A 19145-nucleotide genomic window follows, 5' to 3' on the forward strand; every position below is an offset into this window, starting at 1 on the left:
AGACCCTAGGCACAGAATGGTCTTGTCCTGCCTCCGGTGACTGAGCCCTCATCTGAGGAGTGGTCAGCCTCCTGTCCAATACTGGGGGGTGATGGGAGCCTTTTAAGAGTTAACTCCAGCTTTATATGACATTGTTTTGGGAGAGACAGATGAGAGGATAGCTGCCCTCGTGCCCCTCACCTGTCAGTATTGCTTAGAGCAGCAACTTCTGGCCAGAACCTGGCACAGTGGGGCCATGAACTGAAGGACCCCAAGTTACTTCATCCATCATCTGCCATGTCTTCTGTGGAGGGACAGCACTCGGCCTGTGAGAGAATCTGCCTTCTGAGAAGGTAAGTGGGAAAAATGAACTTTTTTGGATCATTATCCTCCACATAGGTAGGTGACTCCTTTTAGGGCCTGAGCTTTATCAGTGCTTGATTTGTTTGTCCACAGTAGTGGGACGGAGAAGGCAAATAAATGGTTTCTGTTGTTGAAATGGTTAAGACAGGTATCCATGAGCTGGAAACCCAGTTTAGTGCTGACAGCCTGAGGCATGGCAAGGCCACAGTCCCTTAAGCTGTCCCCAAAGCAAGTGACGAGAATAGGAACCTTAGACCCCTGCCCAGGACCACTAGCATTAGTGCATAAGACTCACAGAGAAGGGTTTGGATCCTAGAAATGGTGACGTGTGGAATGCTAGAGGTAGCTGGCGCAATGTTTCTAAGTAGCCCATACTTCCCAGCCTTTGTAATGAATCTTTCCCTTTCTGAATCAGGAACTCTCTCTCCCATCCCTCATTCAAGGGCCTGTCCTAAAAACATACATTCACAGACATCATCCAGACCCTTACAGGCAGACAGATGTACCACAAAACAGCCTCAGGCCTCCTCAAGCAGTCCTCGACCTGGGTTCACCTTCTAGAACTGATTTCTCAGCATCCATTCTCCTGCCACTGGGGAAGCAGGAGCCGCCCTTCACCTGAAATGGGAAGTATTTCAGCTCCAGCAGGTAAAGAGGCCCTGGGGACCCCATCTACAACAAAAACCAGGGAGAAGGCAGAGAAATACACAGACCACAGTGACCTTCATGTGTGCAAAGTACAGTTGTTAAAAACAAAACAACAAAAACAGAAAAAAAGAGGCCGTGGCTGCCGTGGGGCAGTACTGAAGCAGAGCCCCATACTCTCAGACCTGGGGAGAGGGCGCTATGCTCCCACATGTCTAGGGCTGGCAGGCAGGGAGGTGGAGTCTCATGTGTAGGCCCTCTTGGCAAAGAACGGATATCTGGTGGGGTTGATAGTGGGCTGGAGGTAGTCTGATCAAGATGGGGCTGTGGCCTCGGCCCCCTCCTCTGAGTCCCACACCTCTGACTGCAGGTAATCAGCGAAGAGAGCCTTGGCCCGGCGGAGGACGCGCCCCAGGTGGTGTTTTCGCACGAGGCGGTCAAAGTGCATGGCCAGCTCGTTGTAATCCAGCCCGTTACGCATGATGTGGTCGCGGTGCTCCAGCAGGATGGCGAGGCACAGGAAGAGCATGAATGGGTTCCCTCGGCCAAACTCCTGGGGCGGGGGCAGGCCCAGTGGGGGTGGGGGTGGCAGGGACTTCCCAGGGTCTTGTGGGGAGCCCACCTCTGGCATCAAGGGGGATCCTGCAGCCACGTCACCAGTGGGAGAGGCGTCCTGGGTGGATGGCGGAGACGAAGACGATGGGGAATCAGGGTGGGAAGAGGAGGAAAGCAGTGGGTCTGAGGAGTTCAGCAAGGGCTCAGAGAGAGACTTGGAGCTGATGAGGGCAGCTGGGTGGGGCAGCTGGACCAGGAGGTCCCTCCTGGGGCCTGTGTTATCCCTGAGTTGCTGGAGGTCATCCAGACTGGCCTGTCTCAGGAGACGCCCCCCGCCACCAGGCCCCTGGCTGGTGGCGGCCAAGTGGTCAACAGCATCTTCGAAAGCACCACCTCCTCCACCGGCGGGCCTCAGCATGTGCCTCTGCCGCACGGGCCGTCCCCTGTGGCCCCCAAAGCCAGTGTCTGCAACCAGGCTGGGGGGGCCCACGAGCTCTACCTCATGCTCAGGAGGGTCGGGGGGCAGCGAGCTCCAGGTGACCTCCAGCATGCGGAGAGCATCATCAAAGGCGAACTCGCGCTTGAGCTCGAGCAGCAGCCAGCGGTAACAGAAGAAGAGGTCGTCAGCACCGGCTTCCTGCAAGTACTGGTAGAAGGCAGGGTCGGCGTGTCGCAGCAGCAGCTTGAGGTGAGCGAACTTGGTGGCCATGGCGCGGCCATCAGGGTGGAAGTTCGCAGCCAGGCGCTTCATGATACCACAAAAGCAGACGAAGGCATGGCCCTCGTGGTCCATGACGGCAAGGATGGGTGAGGCCAGGTCGCTCATGCCCTGGCAGTAGGACACCTGTGGGTGGGTAACGGCGTAAGTGGTGAGCAGGTCGTGCAGAGCCCTCAGGTGTGGGCCGTCCTCGGGCCCCGCGAAGTAGGGGTGGGCCCGGTCGGTACGCAGCACGTCCTTGAGGACCGTGCTGCGGATGAACTCCAGGTCCTCGGGGCTCGCTCGCTGGGCCCACTCGCTCTTGAGCTGCTCATACTCGCGGCTTTTGCGTTTCATGTAGTCCATCCGCTCGCGGCCTGTCAGCCCATCTGGGTACACGTTCAGAAGGTACCTCCACACCACCTGGCCAGGAATGAAAGGGATGAGGCTGAGGGTCTACAGATGAGCTGCCACACCCTCGTGTGGATCCGTCACCACCCAGCCACCCTGGGCCTCTGCCCTCCTTTGGAAAAGCCTGCATTCCTGCCTCTGACTCCTAGCCCCTCCTGAAGGTAAGCCTGCTCTGCTGGAATACTTCCATGCCATCCCCCGAGAGTGTGGCCCATCGCGTGTGTCTCTTGAGCTATTCACGACTGCTGTGATGGATCCAATGAGTGACCAAGAAGGCTCACCTTTCGCAGGGAGGGCTCAACACCACCATGGTAGATCCGCAGGCGCAACTCCTCGGGGCGCGAGAGCTGGCCCTCGTGGTTCAGGTATGTGTGAAACTCCGCATCGCTCAGGGGAGGCTTGAAGGGCTTGACGTCTTCCCCATATGACCAGCTCAGCACCTGCTGGACCTTGGACAAGGTGCGGCCCACCTGTGAAGGAAGGAGGGAGGGAGGCCACCGCTCAGCTGGGCAGGCCAGGGGCAGGTGCCAACCGGCATGCTCAGATTCGGGGATGCCAGGGATGCCCTGCCCTCCAATCACAGCTGGGCCCTGGGGCTCCCTGAAAGCACCTGAGAGAGGATGGACTGTGTGAAGGGCAGGGCAGCTGTCGTCAGCGATGACCGCTTCTCAGCCAGCAGCACGTCGGAGCCAATGACATCCTTGGGGCTGATTATGTCCCAGTCTTCCAGCAGCGGGCCTGGACACACAGAATGATGCCGTATGAGAATGCGGATGAGAACCCCAGACCTCAGGGCCGGGTTCCTCTCCCTCCAAAGCCAGGCCACCCACAGGGCAATGAGCCACTACACTCTCCCTTCCTATGTCATCCCAATCACGTAAAAAATAAAACCATGAATGATCCTCTTGTGGAAACTGTCTCACAGAATGGCTGGGCAGACTCTAATAGTAGTATTTAATGATATAAGGTAATATTTATCAAGCACTTACTATGTGCCAGGCACTGTGACAGGCCTTAACGTCAATATAAACAATAAGAACAGTAGACAACACTTCCATATGGCTAAGTGCCAGGAAGCGTTCTGAGCCCTTTGCAGATATTAACTCATTTAATATTCACATCCATCCTCTAAGTTAGGCACTATTATTATCGCCACTCTGTGGAAACATGCATAGTCAGGACTAGAAGTTGCCCAAGACCCCACAGCAAGTGGGTGAAAGAACTGAAATTTGAAGGCCAGGCCCAAAGCTCAAGAGCCCAAACTCTTAATCTTATATTCCTGCTAGCCCTCCTCCCACAATTGGTATAGACTACCATTATCATTCTTATTTTGCAGACCATGACAAACAGGTTGGAACAGTTAGTAAGTGGCCAAGGAAACGGTAGGGCTGGGATGTGAATCTCATTTACCTTACTCCAGGGCCCAGATAAATTTTAGCAAAAGTATTTGTGGAACAAGTATGCCATGCATGTTAGACAGAAGAAACAATGCTATGCTTGATATTATCCAATTCTGGCCCTTGGAACATCAGCAGAAGTCTGTCCCTTCTCTCTCTTCTTTACTCCCCCTTGCATCCTTTCTTCCCACCTCAAATGTCATGTGGCTGAAGCAGCAGTGGCCACCTGAGTAAGTTCGAGAGACTTAACACATGTCGGCCCTGGCGCCACAGAGCTGCTAAGCTGACAACAGCAAAGACCAGTGGCTTTCAAACTCTATTATACGAAACAAATCAACTGGGATTTGTTCAAGCCATTGTCATTTGCAGGCAAATGCCGTCATTAAGCAACAATTCCATGAAGTCCACTGTACTTTCTCCCACAGAGCTGAGGGGGAAGCAAACCCTGGGCCACAAGTGGATGTCACTGCCTCTCCTTAGTTGTCCCATGGGGCACTGCAAACCTAAGGGATCCAAAAGGGGAGCCCAAGATCCACTCTAGACATAACCTCCTCCTCTGCTCCTCATGTGAGTGAACAGCGTCTCTACCTGTTCAGGTGCTTAAGTCCCACACCTCACAGATGTCCTTGCCACCTCCCACTCTCTCAACTCCCAGGGCCAAACCATCGCCAAGCTCCATAGCTTCTGCATGCAGAACACACTTCAATTCCACCTCTTCTCTCAGCTCACACCACGCCTCTCACCTGAAACTGCCTCCCAACCAGTCCCTGCCTCCCCTTTGCCCCTCTGCACCCTCTCCCAACAGCTGCCAGAGTGGGCTTTCTAAAACATGAAAACACGTAAAATGAAGAAGGTCCACTACTCAACAGGTAAAATGAAGAAGGTCACACCAATGGTCTGAAAGACCAAAGAGAGGAGCCCCTGTCAAGGCACAGAGCTAAAGCTTGATGATTTGAGAGGAAAGCAGAGAGACTTGGAGGACAAGTCCCGGAGACCTGACATGCAAACCCTAGGAAATGCAGGAGGAGCAAAGGGGTCAGGTGGAGACAGAATTACCCAGATATGAAGGAAACTGTCCCTGAGATGAAGAAGTGGCTCAGCAGGTCTCAGATAGGATGAATTAACGAACAGCACAGACCACGGGCTCCCCCAACTCTATTCACCTGCTGGCGAAATGCCCACATTCTAAGAATGAAGATAAACTCTTGCCAGCTTCCAAAGACGAAGAACAGGCTGCTTACAACTGAAAGAAGGTCAGATTGCCGATGGGCTTCTGTTGCACAACTCTGGAAGCAAGACAGTGGCTTGCAGCACCCACGGAGTACTGACAAGAGAGGCCTGAGATCCAAGGGTCCCACATCCAGCCAACCCAGTATGTATCCACCATGACTGAAGTTTCTGATCATTAGCATACATGTAACCCATGCACCTTACTGGAGGAGAACAAAGAAGTTCTCTAAGAAATGACTACTGAATGACTACAAGGGCTCAAGGTGGGTGGGGGAAGGCAAAAGGGAGGGTAAATGGTGACAGGCCACAAGTTTTTAATATATACAGTTAAACATAAAATGACAAAGAGACTGTGACTGGGAGTTTGTAATATTGTTATGTTAGGATTCCTGAAACATAAGCCACTGACTCTAAAGAAAAGACAGCGACAGCCTGGCATTGGAAAAGAAAAAAAAATTACTGTCTGAGCAAAGCCCAGAAGTTAAGGGTTAGGGAGCAGGAGAAGAATGAGAATGAGAAGTGTTCCAAAGCTTCCATTTCAAGGGCTACGGAGGGTGGAGGAGACTGGAGGGGAAAAGTGGTCAAAAGATTTCACTGTCAATTGTGTAAAAAAGCATAAATCCAGCTATGGAGATTTTGTGAGAGACATACTAAAGCTAGGTGACAAAGAAAGGTTAAAAATTGAAGAAACATTAAGGTATACCTGGCAAACACAAGCAGAAAGCAAGAGCAGCCATGTGAATGTCAGAAAAAGCACCACTCAAGACCAAAAACATGGGACTTCCCGGGTGGCGCAGTGGATAAGACTCAGCGCTCCCAATGCAGGGGGCCCCGGTTTGATCCCTGGTCAGGAAACTAGATCCCACATGCAAGCCGCAACTAAGAGTTCACATGCTGCAACTAAGGAGCCTGTGAGCCACAACTAAGACCCGGTGCAACCAAATTAAAAAATAAATAAATAAATAAATAAAGTGTACAACTCAGTGGGTTTAAAAAAAAATAAAAGACCAAAAACAAATTTAAAAATAAATAAATAAATAAAGTGTACAACTCAGTGGGTTTTTAAAAAAAAATAAAAGACCAAAAACATGACAGGAAAAGAGAGATATTCTATATTGATTTTTTTTTTTTTTTTTTTTTTTTTTTTGCGGTACGCGGGTCTCTCACTGCTGTGGCCTCTCCCATTGCGAAGCACAGGCTCCGGACGCGCAGGCTCAATGGCCATGGCTCACGGGCCCAGCCGCTCCGCGGCATGTGGGATCTTCCCGGACCGGGGCACGAACCTGTGTCCCCTGCATCGGCAGGCAGACTCTCAACCACTGCGCCACCAGGGAAGCCCTATATTGACTTTTAAAAGAAAGAACCTGTTAATAAAATGGACAGAGGATTTCTACAAGCCCAAACTCATTTAGTGGCAAAACCAGATCTGGACGGACGTGTGACTATATGTAGTCTTTTTTTAAAAAAATAAATTAATTTACTTTATTTATTTATCTACTTTTGGCTGTGTTGGGTCTTCGTTGCTGTGCATGGGCTATCTCTAGCTGTGATGAGCAGGGGCTACTCTTTGGTGTGGTGCACGGGCTTCTCATTGCAGTGGATTCTCTTGTTGCAGAGCATGGGCTCTCGGTGCGCAGGCTTTAGTAGTTGTGGCACACGGGCTCAGTAGTTGTGGCACGTGGGCTTCAGTAGTTGTGGCTCGTGGGCTTTAGAGCGCAGGCTCAGTAGTTGTGGTGCACGGGCTTAGCTGCTCCACGGCATGTGGGATCTTCCCAGACCAGGGCTCAAACCCGTGTCCCCTGCATTGGCAGGCAGATTCTTAACCACTGCGCCATCAGGGAAGCCCTATATCTAGTCTTTATGTAACCCACTAAGTGTGAATATGCACACACTTTCCTGAAGAAACATGCAAGTTTCATTATGGGGTGCTGCCCCAGGCCCTTCTTGCAGTATTACACAATATGTACTATACGTACTGCACCTCCTTATCATAAAATTGTCAAACCTCCCAAATCTTAAATTATATATTTTGTGCAATGCCAATCAGTGATGTAATGGGTTTTTTCCTGGAACTGTATAAAATTATTTTAAGGTTCATATGAAAGAATTCACATTTAAGAATAGTTAAGGAAAAGGAGAGCCAAAAAAAAAGAATAGTGGGAGGAAGGCAATGCTTGCCTTATTAAAATGTATCACAAAACCACTGTGATAAAAATATGGTGTTAGCATAGCATGAGACAAACAGAGCCAACTGGTGGAATTCAATATAGAAAGCCCAGAAATAAATCCAAGGACATATGGGAACTCAGTACATGACATAAGTGGCATTTCAAATCAGTGCAGAAAAGGTGGCTATTTAATAAATGATGCTGACATACCTATTTGTCTGGAATTTTTTTAAAGCTAGGTCTACTAATCACAACGCTGACAGAGATTTATATGTAGAAAGGAAAATAATAAGCATATTAGAAGAAAATGTAGGAGAATATTTGTATAAGCTTGTGGATGGAGAAGATGTTCCAAAGTAAGGAGAAATTCAGAAATCATAAAGAAAAAGACAGATATATGTATAAGACTGCATACAAATTTTAGTGGGTTTTTTTTTTGTTTGTTTTTTTTGCGGTACGCGGGCCTCTCACTGTTGTGGCCTCTCCCGTTGTGAAGCACAGGCTCCAGACGCACAGGCTCAGCGGCCATGGCTCACGGGCCTAGCCGCTCCATGGCATGTGGGATCTTCCCAGACCGGGACACGAACCCGTGTCCCCTGCATCGGCAGGCGGACTCTCAACCACTGCGCCACCAGGGAAGCCCATATTTTAGTTTTTGATAGGACCAAAAAAGCACCATAAACAAAGCCATAAAACAAAAAGATAAGCTTGGAAAAAAATATCTGCAATACATATGACAGAAAGAGGATTCATATCACAAATGCACAGATTGGTTGATGGTCTAGGCTTGGTAATCTTCCAACTGTACAGGTGACAGAAACTGACTTCTTCACTGAAAGAGGGACTGGGCCATCTAAGTGGTCACAACATGCCTGTTGCTTTCACAGTCATGAACACGATCCCAAGAATTCCATTAATAATATTTGTAACAGCTCCATCGATTGGACACTTACTTACCTATTAATGTACAGCATGATACCATTAATGTTAAACACATACCGTCTGTGTATATATACAAATATGAATATAGTTACATATCTCTATATGTAGATTGTCTGTGTGTATGTGTGTGTGAATAAATAAAGGACCTGTAAGGTTACACATCAAACCGATCAAAGTAGCTCCTGCAGGGAAAAAGGGTAGGGGAACAAGATTAGGCATAGTGGGGGCTTCCCTGGTGGTGCAGTGGTTAAGGATCCGCCTGCCAATGCAGGAGACACAGGTTTGAGCCCTGGTCCAGGAAGATCCCACATGCCGTGGAGCAACTAAGCCCGTGAGCCACAACTACTGAGTCTGCACTCTAGAGCTCGCAAGCCACAACTACTGAGCCCGTGTGCCACAACTACTGAAGCCCGTGCGCCCAGAGCCCGTGCTCCCAACAAGAGAAGCCACCACAATGAGAAGCCCATGCACTGCAACGAAGAGTAGCCCTTGCTCACAGCAACCAGAGAAAAGCCCGCGTGCAGCAACGAAGACCCAATGCAGCCAAAAATAAAATATATAAAATAAATAAATTTAAAAAAAAGATTAGGCACAGTGGTTCCAGGAGACTTCAGCATTATTTATAATAAGGAGAATGTATTTACTGGATAATTAAAGATTAGTTTCATTAGGGAATTCCCTGGCGGTCCGGTGGTTAGGACTCTGTGCTTTCACTGTGCAGGGCCTGGGTTCAACCCCTGGTCAGGGAACTAAGATCCCACAAGCCACGTGGTGCGGCTTAAAGAAAATAGTTTCATTAAAAAATGCAACTCCAGGGAATTATCTGGCGGTCCAGTGGTTAGGACTTGGCACTTTCACTGCCGTGGGCCCAGGTTCACTGGGTTCCATTCCTGGTCAGGGAACTAAGATCCTGCAAGCTGTGTGGCACAGCCCAGAAAAAAAAAGCAGCTCCAATCAAATTCCCATCAGGATTTTAATGAAATGATAAGCTAATTCTATTAAATGAAAAGAACAGTGGGACTTCCCTGGTGGTGCAGTGGTTAAGAATCCACCTGCCAGTGCAGGGGACATGGGTTCGAGCCCTGGTCTGGGAAGATTCCACATGCCGCGGAGCAACTAAGCCCGTGCGCTACAACTACTGAGCCTGCGTGCCACAACTACTGAAGCCCACGCACCCTAGAGCCCATGCTCTGCAACAAGAGAAGCCACCACAATGAGAAGCCCATGCGCCACAACGAAGAGTAGCCCCCGCTTGCCGCAACTAGAGAAAGCCCGTGCGCAGCAACCAAGACCCAATGCATACAAAAAAAATAAATAACTTTTTAAAAAAGAACAGTAAGTGCATGAGAATATTCAAGAAAAAATTTTAAAAGGAGAACATTAAAACATATCATAAAGCTACATGATTTAAACAACATAGAATTGGCTTAGGGTTGAACAAAGAGATCAGTGTAAGGGGATCAGGAATTCAGAAACAAACTCGTGTATTTGCAGGAGTTTGTGAAATAAGACAATGGTAGGAATAGAACTAACTCATCAGTAACTGGAAAGTTGATTCTCTTTAAAAAGATAACTTTTAAATGTCCTTTTGCCAAACTGATGGGTGTGTGTCTCTCTGTGTAATTTGCATTCCTCTCAGTTCTTGTGCAGTTGGGGTTTTCTTCACATGTTTATCAGTGGGGCAGATTTTATTTCTTTACTGAAATAGTGCTATTGTGTCTATTTTATAGGTGAGGAAATGGAGGCTTGGGGACTTAGCTAAGTGACTGACACACAGTAGCACATAGGGCTGCTCAGTGCAGAGGTTCCTGTGTCTCTGGCTACCTGTCTTTTCCCATTTGTCTCTCTGCCTGTCTCTGTCACTATCTTTCCCTCTGACTCTTGTTTCTCTCTCTCTCTCTGCCTATCTTTTTCTCTAGTTTCTTTTTCTTAACAAGCCCCACATTTTGTAGAGTTAAATGGTTAAAAGCAAGGACTCTGAAGACAGTTCAGCCACCACCTGGGTTCAAATCCTGCTCCTCCACTTACTGTCTGTGTCACATGGACAAGTCCTGTCCCCTCTATGAGCCTCAGTTTCCCCATTTATAACATGGGGATAACGATTGTCCCTACCCTGTAGGATTGTTTTGAGAATCCGATGAATAAACATTATGTGTGCAGAATGGCCCCAAGTGTTCGACACATGTTAGCTATTTATATGTTATTATGACATCAATAAAATGCCTCGGGACTTCCCTGGTGGCACGGTAGTTAAGACTCTGCACCCCCAATGCAGGGGACCCAGGTTCGATTCCTGGTCAGGGAACTAGATCCCACATGCTTGCCGCAACTAAGGAGCTGGCAAACCGCAACTAAGGAGCCCGCGAGCCGCAACTAAGACCTGGCACAACCAAATAAATAAATAAATATTAAAAATAAATAAATAAAGTAAAATAAAATGCCTCAGTCACCCCAAATAGGCACTGTGAATTCCCCGAGGCTGGGAAATGTGTCTTCCACTCCACAACTTTTTATTTTAAAAAATTTCAAATCTATGACAAAGTTAAAAGATGAATACATTGACCATGCATATGTCCTTCATCTAGCTCCCCCAACTGTTCACATTTTTGCCACATTTGCTTCATCTCGCTCTCTCCATATATATACATTTATTTTTTTGCTGAATTATTTGCAGATATCATGATGCTTTACCCCTTAATACTTAACTGTGTTTTTCCCGAGAACAAGGATATTTTCCTTCTATAACCATGATACCGTTACCATACCCAGGAACTTTAACACTGACACACTATTATTTTCTAATGTATGCTCCATAATCAAATTTTGGGGACTGTGTCTTAATTTATCTGTGGGCTCTCAGGGACCAGTACAGGTAAGACTAGGGGAACAAATATGAGAAGACTGGAAGTGGCTGAGAGATAAAAGAATCAAACAAATGAATATGAGTGCAGGGTGAGTGAATGAATAAATCCAATTACCATGACTATAATCAGCATTGTTATATTTACAATATTATTATAACTGAAACATATAATACTGTAGCTCTATTATTATATTGCATTATACAATTATATACTACTACATTTATATGCTATTATAAATGTGATCATTATTGTTATTAGAGCTAATACTTTTTGAGCATTCACTATGCAGCCATGCACCTTTCCAGGCTTTTTACATGAATTTCCCTGTTTAAGCATCATGATGGCCCTAAGATACCATTATCTCTACTTTACAGATAAAGAAATTGAGGGCCAGTGGCCAAGCCACGATTTGGACCCAGGATTCCTTGCTCCCTAGCCCACTGTGAGGGAGTGCATTGTGAGGAGTGGAGTCATCCCATGGGGAAAGGGGGGCATCCCAGAGCAGTGCCCGTGAGGCACCAGGTACTCACTATCCTCAGTGGGCCGAATATCTACACGCAGCTGCAGGTAAGGTTTGGAGGCAGTGGCGAAGGCCGTGCTGAGGTCCCAGTCAGACAGGAGTGAGAGATAAGCTTCCTGCCCCAGCCGATCCCGGCCCAGGTAGCTGATACCAAAATTCTTCTTCCTGGACAGAGGAGACATGGCAGCTTTCAGTGCCCCAGTGCCCTGGAGGCCTCAGGGACAGTTTCCAAAAGAAGCCGAGGAGGATCGATGGTTTTGAAAACAACTTCCTACTGTGTGCTGGGCACTGTGCCAAGGATTTCAGGCAGCCTGAGGTCAGATCGTTTATTTCTATTTTGCTTCACAAACAGAAGCAGATACACACCTGCTTGTATCTGGAGAGCACATTGGAAACTGGTAATGTGGTCCCCTCTAGGGAGGGTAACAGAGTAGCTGAGGGATAGAAGTGGGAAGAAAGCAGCCTTGTGCATTTAAAAAAAAGCAATCTGTATGTTTGTTATTTTTCACAACAAAAAATGTTTATGCACAAAAAGTCAAATAACAACTAAGAATTTGTTCTTCAGATACACCTGTGCAACTATGCAAAGAAGTATGTTGTGTGATAACTATTGTAACCATGGAAACATCCTAAATACCCATCACTTCTGTATTCCTTGAGTTTGTTACCATGTGCATTCGTCCAAAATAACGACAACAAAATAACCATCACACCTGTCTCCAAGAGACACTACTTTTCATCTATCAGGTTGGCAAATTTTCCAGTGTTTTCTAGTAGCCAGTGTTTGTGAGGGTGTGAGGGAAACAGGAATTTTATGTGCTGCTGGTGAGACTGTAAATTGGTAATACCTACCTGGAGAACATTTTGGAAACATCTGTTGAAATTTTAAAAAAGCATACACCGTTTAACTCAGCAATATTACTCCTATGACTAGATTTCCCCAAATATTCCAAGATATGTATGTGGCTGTTTGTTCTCTTTGGGATTATTTTAATAATTATAATAATAGTAATAACAATAATAAAACAACCTCCCCCTTTACCAAACAACAACAATAAAAATGCCAAACAACCGCTGTCGAGGTGGGTGGCCCACTGGTTTTCCCCAGCATCCCGTTACTCACCCGTTCAAGTCAAAGGCTCGGATGAGGATGTGCTGTAACACATCGAGTGAGGTGATCTGGGGGTCCACAGCAAAAGAGCGAAACTCAGGTGGCAAGAAGCTCTCACATTTCTGGGGAGAGAAGACGGGGTAGGCCATCAGGGGCACATCACCATGCTGACGTGGAGTGAGTGGCAGGGACCAGATCAAGGCGGGAGTTCTGAGCCATGGGGAGAACTGTTGTTTTTGCTCTGAGTGGAGGGTGGGGGAGGCTTGGGAGGGTTCTGAGCAGAGGAGGGATGTGGTCTGACTCAGGATTTAACAGGATCCTTCTGGCTGCTCTATGAACAGTCTGTGGGGGACAAAGGAGAAAGGAGTGTTCCAGTGAGGGGCTACTGCAATAGTCCAGGCACCCAATCCTTCTTCTACATCCCCTCAAGGATGGTTGCCTGGATCACCATGTCCAGTCTGGCCCTCACTAAACCAGTCCTCCACGCTGCAACCAATCTAGCACATCTATCTACAACACTCCCCTGCTTAAATCTCTTCAAAGGAAACCCCAGGATCCCCAACAGGTGGGCCTATACGACCCCAGCCAGCCTCTCTCCAGTCAGCTTTTTTGAACTTTACACTCTGGTACTACCAAACTCCTGGAAGTTACTCTGAACACATTCTGGCTCCAGGCCTTTGCTTATGCAGATCCCCCAGTCTGGTATGTCCTTCCCACTTTCTTTAGTTGGCTCACTCACAGCTCAGGCATCTTCTCTTTTCTGAACTCCCAAACCTCTACCTTTGAGCTTCCTCTATTACACTGAAGTGATCTGTTTACTTCTCACCAGAATCTACCCTCTTCTCATCACCACCAGTGCCACCACCCTAGTCTGAGCCACCATCACTGACTGCCTGATGGAACTACTACAACAGCTTTCTTACTCAAGAGTACACGCTAAAGGCCCTTCACAATCTGCCCCTCTCTTACCTCTCCGATTCACCTCCTACCACTCTTCCCCTCACTCTCTGGGCTCCAGCAACATGGGAACCTAAGGGAACATGCCAAGCTCATCCCCTCCTCCCAGCCTTTGCCCTTGCTGTTCCCTCTGTCTAGAACACTCTTCCCCCCTGATATGCACATGCCTGACTCCTTTTTATTTGGGTCTCTGCTCCTTCAGTACCTCTCTGGGGATTTCCCTGTACGACCTTGGCTAAAGTAACTCCCTAGTTCCGAACCTTTTTCGTTATTTCCCCATGACATTTACCAGTGTCTGAAGCATCTCATTTATTGAGCTGTTTGTCTCCCCGACGAGTACGTCCGCTCATCCAGGGTGGGGACTTGCACAAAAATGCACTCTCAACACATATGTTGACTGATGTCAGCGGCTCCTTTTCAGACAGCAACAGCCTCCCTCATTTCTCAAGTCCCCACTCAACTATTAAGGCCCCTCCTCCAGCCCTATAGCCCCTCCTCTCTACCCACAATCTCCACCCATCCATTCCAGAGGCCTCTACCTTTCCATTTGCAGTCCTCACGCCCCATGCCCTGCCCTCGCATTCCCAGGTCCAGCCTCTCCCCCACCCTCCACTCACGCCACCATCACTCTGCCCTCAAGCCTCGCCCCTCACGTAACACCCCAATTCTCAGGTCCCGCCCTCCAGTCTAGGACAGCCACCGCCTTCCCTTCCCCCGGGAGCTCTGGGCGGGCTGGACGACGAGCCGCCAGCCTCACCTTGACTCGGACCCGCACCACCTCTCGCTCTTCCTCCTCAGCTGCCGCTTGGGCTCCCCCACCAGGCGGGGGCGCTCCGGAGCCGGCCAAGTCCGAGGATCCAGAGGCCGTCGCCATCCCTCCACCACCCGCCTCCGGGTGACAGCTGACTGTTGCCCCCTACCCTTGCGCACACCCCAGAATGCGGGCGCCTGCGGCCCCACCTTGCGCCCGAGCGCAGGCGCAGAGGGCGCCACGGGACCCTACCCCCCCACACACCTGGCACAGGGTGGAGGTCGCCTCTGCGCGTGCGCACACTGTGCTGTTGCCAGGAGCCCCGCCCCCCAAAGCCGGGCATTTTGCCTCACTTTAGCCAGTGTGCAGGCGCCTATTGAGGACCCGCCCCGCCCTTGTCCTTGGTTTGGTTGTTTGGGCAGTTTGCTTCCGGGTTCACCTAGGTGCGTGTTAAAGTGACGACCTAGTCGGGCGAGAAAAGTGGGCGGGGAAAGGAAGCTGCTGCGCGACGACGTCAAGGCTCCACATCCCGCCCCAAGTCGCCTCTCGTCTCTGCTTAGAGATGATGTCATCTATTTCAAATGCCTGTGATCCTCACTTCAAATGAATCCGCTGAACGGAAGAATAATCCTTTTTCCAGAATCTTTTAAAAAATAGTTTACACGTTGTGAAAATTCATGGAGCTGTAAATTTATGATTTTTGCAGTTTCTGCCCGCATGTTATACTTCAATAAGTAATTTACCCAAAATAGCCATTTGTATGCTCTCTGGAGGTCCTAGCTTTTTAAAGTTTGCCTTGTTTTTATTGAATCCGTTGAGATCGGTCCTGTTATTAAATGGTGTGTGTCAACCAAATATCAGCTGAATACTGGACATAGCTTAGACTCCTTTGAGAAACTTTATGTACCACAAAATGCAAAAAGTTATTCTCCTCACTTTACTGTATAACATCTATATGGTTTGGACAAAATGCAGGCTGCCCTTACAAATGTAATTTCTCACAAAGGAGTCCTGTAAGTTACCTGGACTCCAGCTGTTGCTGCAGTATTGTATGGATGCTACCCTTAACGTTACCTTTTTAGAGAAGTCTGCAATTCTAAAACACTTCTGTGGCACTGCTGGATTTTCTGATGGAAACAGGGAGTTTGAAAGTTTGTTTCTCATTAAAATTACCATAGGGTGGAATGAGCAAAACATTAGCCTAGAGCTTGGAGTTTTATCCTGCAGGCCCTGGAGCACAGGTTTTAGATGGGGGTATGATGTGATCAGATGTCCCTGTCTTGGTTGTGGAGCGAGCCCTGGAAGGAAAGATACTGGAAGCAAGGAATTCAAAAAGGAGGTCCTTGCCATAGTGCTGGGGAGAACTTTCTCTTTCATTTGTTCATTGTTCCATTCAACAAAGTGTATGCCAGATAGTCTAAATATATTAATTCCTTTAATCTGAATAAAAACCCTATGAGATAGGTACTATTATTATCAGCATTTTACAGATGAAAGCACTGAATGAAAGGGGAAAACATGCTCTAGACCAAAGCGATAGTATGTGGCACAGAGAGCAGACAGTGCAATGGACGGAAGGTGGGGCTGTGCCTGGTGTGTCTGAGGAAGAGCACAGAGGCCAGCATGCCTTAAGTAAACCATGAGGTAAGTGATGGATCTGAGGTGAGAAAGTGAAGCACGGCTTTGGCCTTAACAGTGAGGCATTTCTCAAAAGCTACACTGTAGGCTCGAGCGGAACCAGGATTTAAACTGAAGTCCTGCTCTGCACAGGTTACCTGGAGCCAGTCTCCAGGTATCTGCAGTTTTATTATTCATTCTTTGTCATCTCCTCAAAATTCCTCAAGTACCCATTTGTTTTATGACTGAAGGTCTATGAGGTTAATGACAGAGAGTGCAGGATGAGTGGTGGGGGTCTGTAGGGTGAAGAGTATCTGTGGGTACATGAGAGGTGGTCTGTAGGGTTGAGTGATAGGATATGGGGTAAGTGATGGAAGATCTGTGGAGTAATTGGGGATCTATAGGGTGAGTGATGGGGTATGTAAGGTAAGTGATGGATTCTGCAAGGTGAGTTATGGGGAGTTTATAGGGTGGTGATAGGGGATCTGTATGGTGAGTGATAAGAGGCCTATGGGATAAATGATAGGGGGTTTGTGGGGAGAGTGAGAGGGTTTGTGTGACACATGATAAGGAGTCTATAAGGTGAGTCTTGGAGTTGTACGTGATGGGAGGTCTGTTGGGGCGAGTGATGGGGTCTGTGGTGTGAGTGACAGAGGTCTATGAGGTGAATGATGGTCTGTCTATGGAGCAAATTAAAGGCTGTGGGGAGAGTGATGGGTATCTTAGTTGTTAATGATGGAGTATGTGGTGTGAGTGATGGGAGGGTAGTGCAGTGAGTTTTGTGGGGTCTCTGGTGTGAGTGATGGGATCGTTAGGGTAGTGATGGGGGTCTTTGGAGTGAGTAATGAGGGGTCTATGGAGTTAGTGATGGGGTAGTTGTGGGGTACCTGATCAGGAGACAAGAGGTTGAGTAAACTGAAGAACTTGGATTTGGAAAATTCTCAGCCTGTCCATATTGCAAAAAGAGAGGTGTGTTCCGGAGAGAACGCCAAGGGTGTGGGTGGATGATCACACCTTAAAAGAGCTGACAGGTGTGATTCGTGGATCTAATCAGCCATCAGAGGAATCTGTGGGGTCAGTGATGGGGATTTGTGAAGTCATAGATTCGAGGTCTACATGATGATGATGGCAGTCTATGGCTGAGAGAATGGTGTTCTGTGAAATGAGTGCTGGAGGGGTCTATGGGGTCAGTCACGGGGCATCTCTGGGGTTAGTCATTAAAGATCTCTCAGTATAGGGTCAAGATCTTTATTTCCTGATTAAAAAAAATTGTCCCCATCACAGACTTCCAAGGTTCTCTTGTACCTTTGTCCCAACAGCTCCTGACAATAGCTCCACACAGCTCCTTTCTTCCCCCGTCCACCCATCAGCCTGAGTTTGACAGATCAATTCGATTTGTCCTTCCAACCTGTGAGAGCAAGGATTGGAATCTTCTGGTAGGTGGAGAGTTCCTCAATAGCCAGTGTTCAAGCCCAGTTCATCACTCATTAGTTCTGCTTGCTCTTGGCTTTTGTGGCTTTGGCGTCCAGCGTGCTCTGGGCACGAGCAAGTTGCTTTATAGAATCAAGCACGAGGATTCCGGGCAGCACCAGCCACAGGGCATTCAAGAAGACAAAGTAAAACCAGAAGTAGAGCGGGTGGCCCAGCTCCCCATGCTGGAATCCCTCACGGTGCTCTGTCAGGAAATATAGCACATCCCCGTATATCTGACCTGTGGGAGATAGAAGGGGAAGAAGGAAATCCTGTAAAGAGGGGGAACAATTCCAAGCCATTTTCCAAGTCATCAGAGCTCAGGATTCCCAAATTCAGAGACATAAGAGTTCTGCAATCATACAGCTGAGGATTTGAGAAAACAGAAAAGTGAGATTTCCAGAAATCAGAAGCTGAGACTTTCTGAACTCAGGAGAGTTCATATCTCTAGAATTTAAGGAAGCTCAAAATCCTTTCATTCAAGACAGCTCAGGATTCCAGGACTAAAGAGAACTCACATTTCCAGAAAGTTAACAAAGTAAGAACATAAGAGGACTGAATCTCAGATGAAGGAAACTCAGAATCTTGATCCTGGAGGATCCGGGGGCTTCCCACCATCATGGGCCACCTCATGTAACCATAACCTTCATGGGAGACTTTGTGATGGAGTGGGAGGAGAAATGAACCCTCCTCGCTTGAGAATGCAGGCCAAGAGGGTCGTGGCTGTTCCAGAACCTCAGGAGTTTGTCATTCAGTCTGACTCAGCCCTGGATGGGCACATTGAGAGGTCCCACCCGCAGGGATGCCCCCATGTCTGTGGATCCCCCATCAAGCCCTCAGGCACCCAGTGTGGGCCCTCTCCTCACCCACAGAGACCACAAGCTGTAGGACAAAGCGGAGGGGCTGCTGGCGGAGAAAGGCAATCACCACCCATAGGCTGAGTGGTCCCCACAAGCAAGCTGTGATGGTCTCCATGCATATCATGAAGCTATCATTCCTGCAAGAGAAAGGATTGGGGGGCACTGGCATCACTGTGCTCTCCCCACAAGGCACCCCATTAGTGGTCCCTGACTCACCACCCCTCCAAAACACAGGTCTCCCTTGACAGAGGCAAACACTTACAGGATGTATCGGCTGTCTCCCTTGGCATACTCTTTCCCTGAAGAAGACAAGAGACATACATGAAGAATATCAGCAGGAAAAGGAACTCAGACTAACTTCCCCATGCCTCAGTTTTCTCATCTGTGAAATGGGGTAGTTGTTTGGACTCTAGGGTTAATATATGTATACAAGATAATGTGTGCAAACCTGACATAGAACAAAAGTGCTGTGATTGTCTGGTATTCAATAAATGTTTGTGGAATAAAATGAGGCAGGTGTAAATGATGGAGTGAGGGACCTAGCCAATGAGTGAGTGACAGAGAGAAAGAGAGAGAGAGAGAGAGAGAGAGAGAGAGAGAGAGAGAGA

The 19145-nt window shown here is 48.1% G+C and overlaps 2 protein-coding genes across 8 annotated transcripts in view; both read right to left on the minus strand.

The window, feature by feature from the left end:
• Positions 1 to 1069: 1069 nt before the first annotated feature.
• On the minus strand, positions 1070 to 14840 carry TBC1D25 (TBC1 domain family member 25). Of its 2 annotated transcripts, XM_024116882.3 has the most exons (7): positions 14597 to 14616; positions 14129 to 14252; positions 12895 to 13004; positions 11782 to 11936; positions 3261 to 3388; positions 2932 to 3120; positions 1070 to 2662 (listed from the first exon to the last, which is right to left on the minus strand). In XM_024116882.3, exons 2-7 carry the CDS (start codon positions 14141 to 14143, stop codon positions 1301 to 1303), a joined length of 1959 nt encoding a protein of 652 aa, XP_023972650.1. In that variant the 5' UTR covers positions 14144 to 14252; positions 14597 to 14616; the 3' UTR covers positions 1070 to 1300. The 2 variants fall into 2 exon arrangements, with proteins under 2 accessions (XP_023972650.1, XP_007115776.1); XM_007115714.2 differs by lacking the exon at positions 14129 to 14252 and having other exon boundaries at positions 14597 to 14840.
• Positions 14841 to 17439: 2599 nt separating this feature from the next.
• Positions 17440 to 19145, minus strand: part of LOC102990752 (porcupine O-acyltransferase) — a 16025-nt gene continuing 14319 nt past the window's right edge. For 5 of the 6 annotated variants that reach the window (XM_055081504.1, XM_055081503.1, XM_055081502.1 and 2 more), the window contains 3 exons: positions 18800 to 18836; positions 18544 to 18674; positions 17440 to 17918 (listed from right to left, as the gene is read on the minus strand). In XM_055081504.1, coding sequence (XP_054937479.1) covers positions 17695 to 17918; positions 18544 to 18674; positions 18800 to 18836 — 392 coding nt within the window. In that variant the 3' untranslated portion in view covers positions 17440 to 17694. The remainder of the gene's footprint in view (positions 17919 to 18543; positions 18675 to 18799; positions 18837 to 19145) is intronic. The other variant, XM_055081505.1, reaches the window with a different exon arrangement.

Source organism: Physeter macrocephalus, chromosome 21 (genome assembly GCF_002837175.3).
Source record: "Physeter macrocephalus isolate SW-GA chromosome 21, ASM283717v5, whole genome shotgun sequence".
NCBI classification, from domain to species: Eukaryota; Metazoa; Chordata; class Mammalia; order Artiodactyla; family Physeteridae; genus Physeter; species Physeter macrocephalus.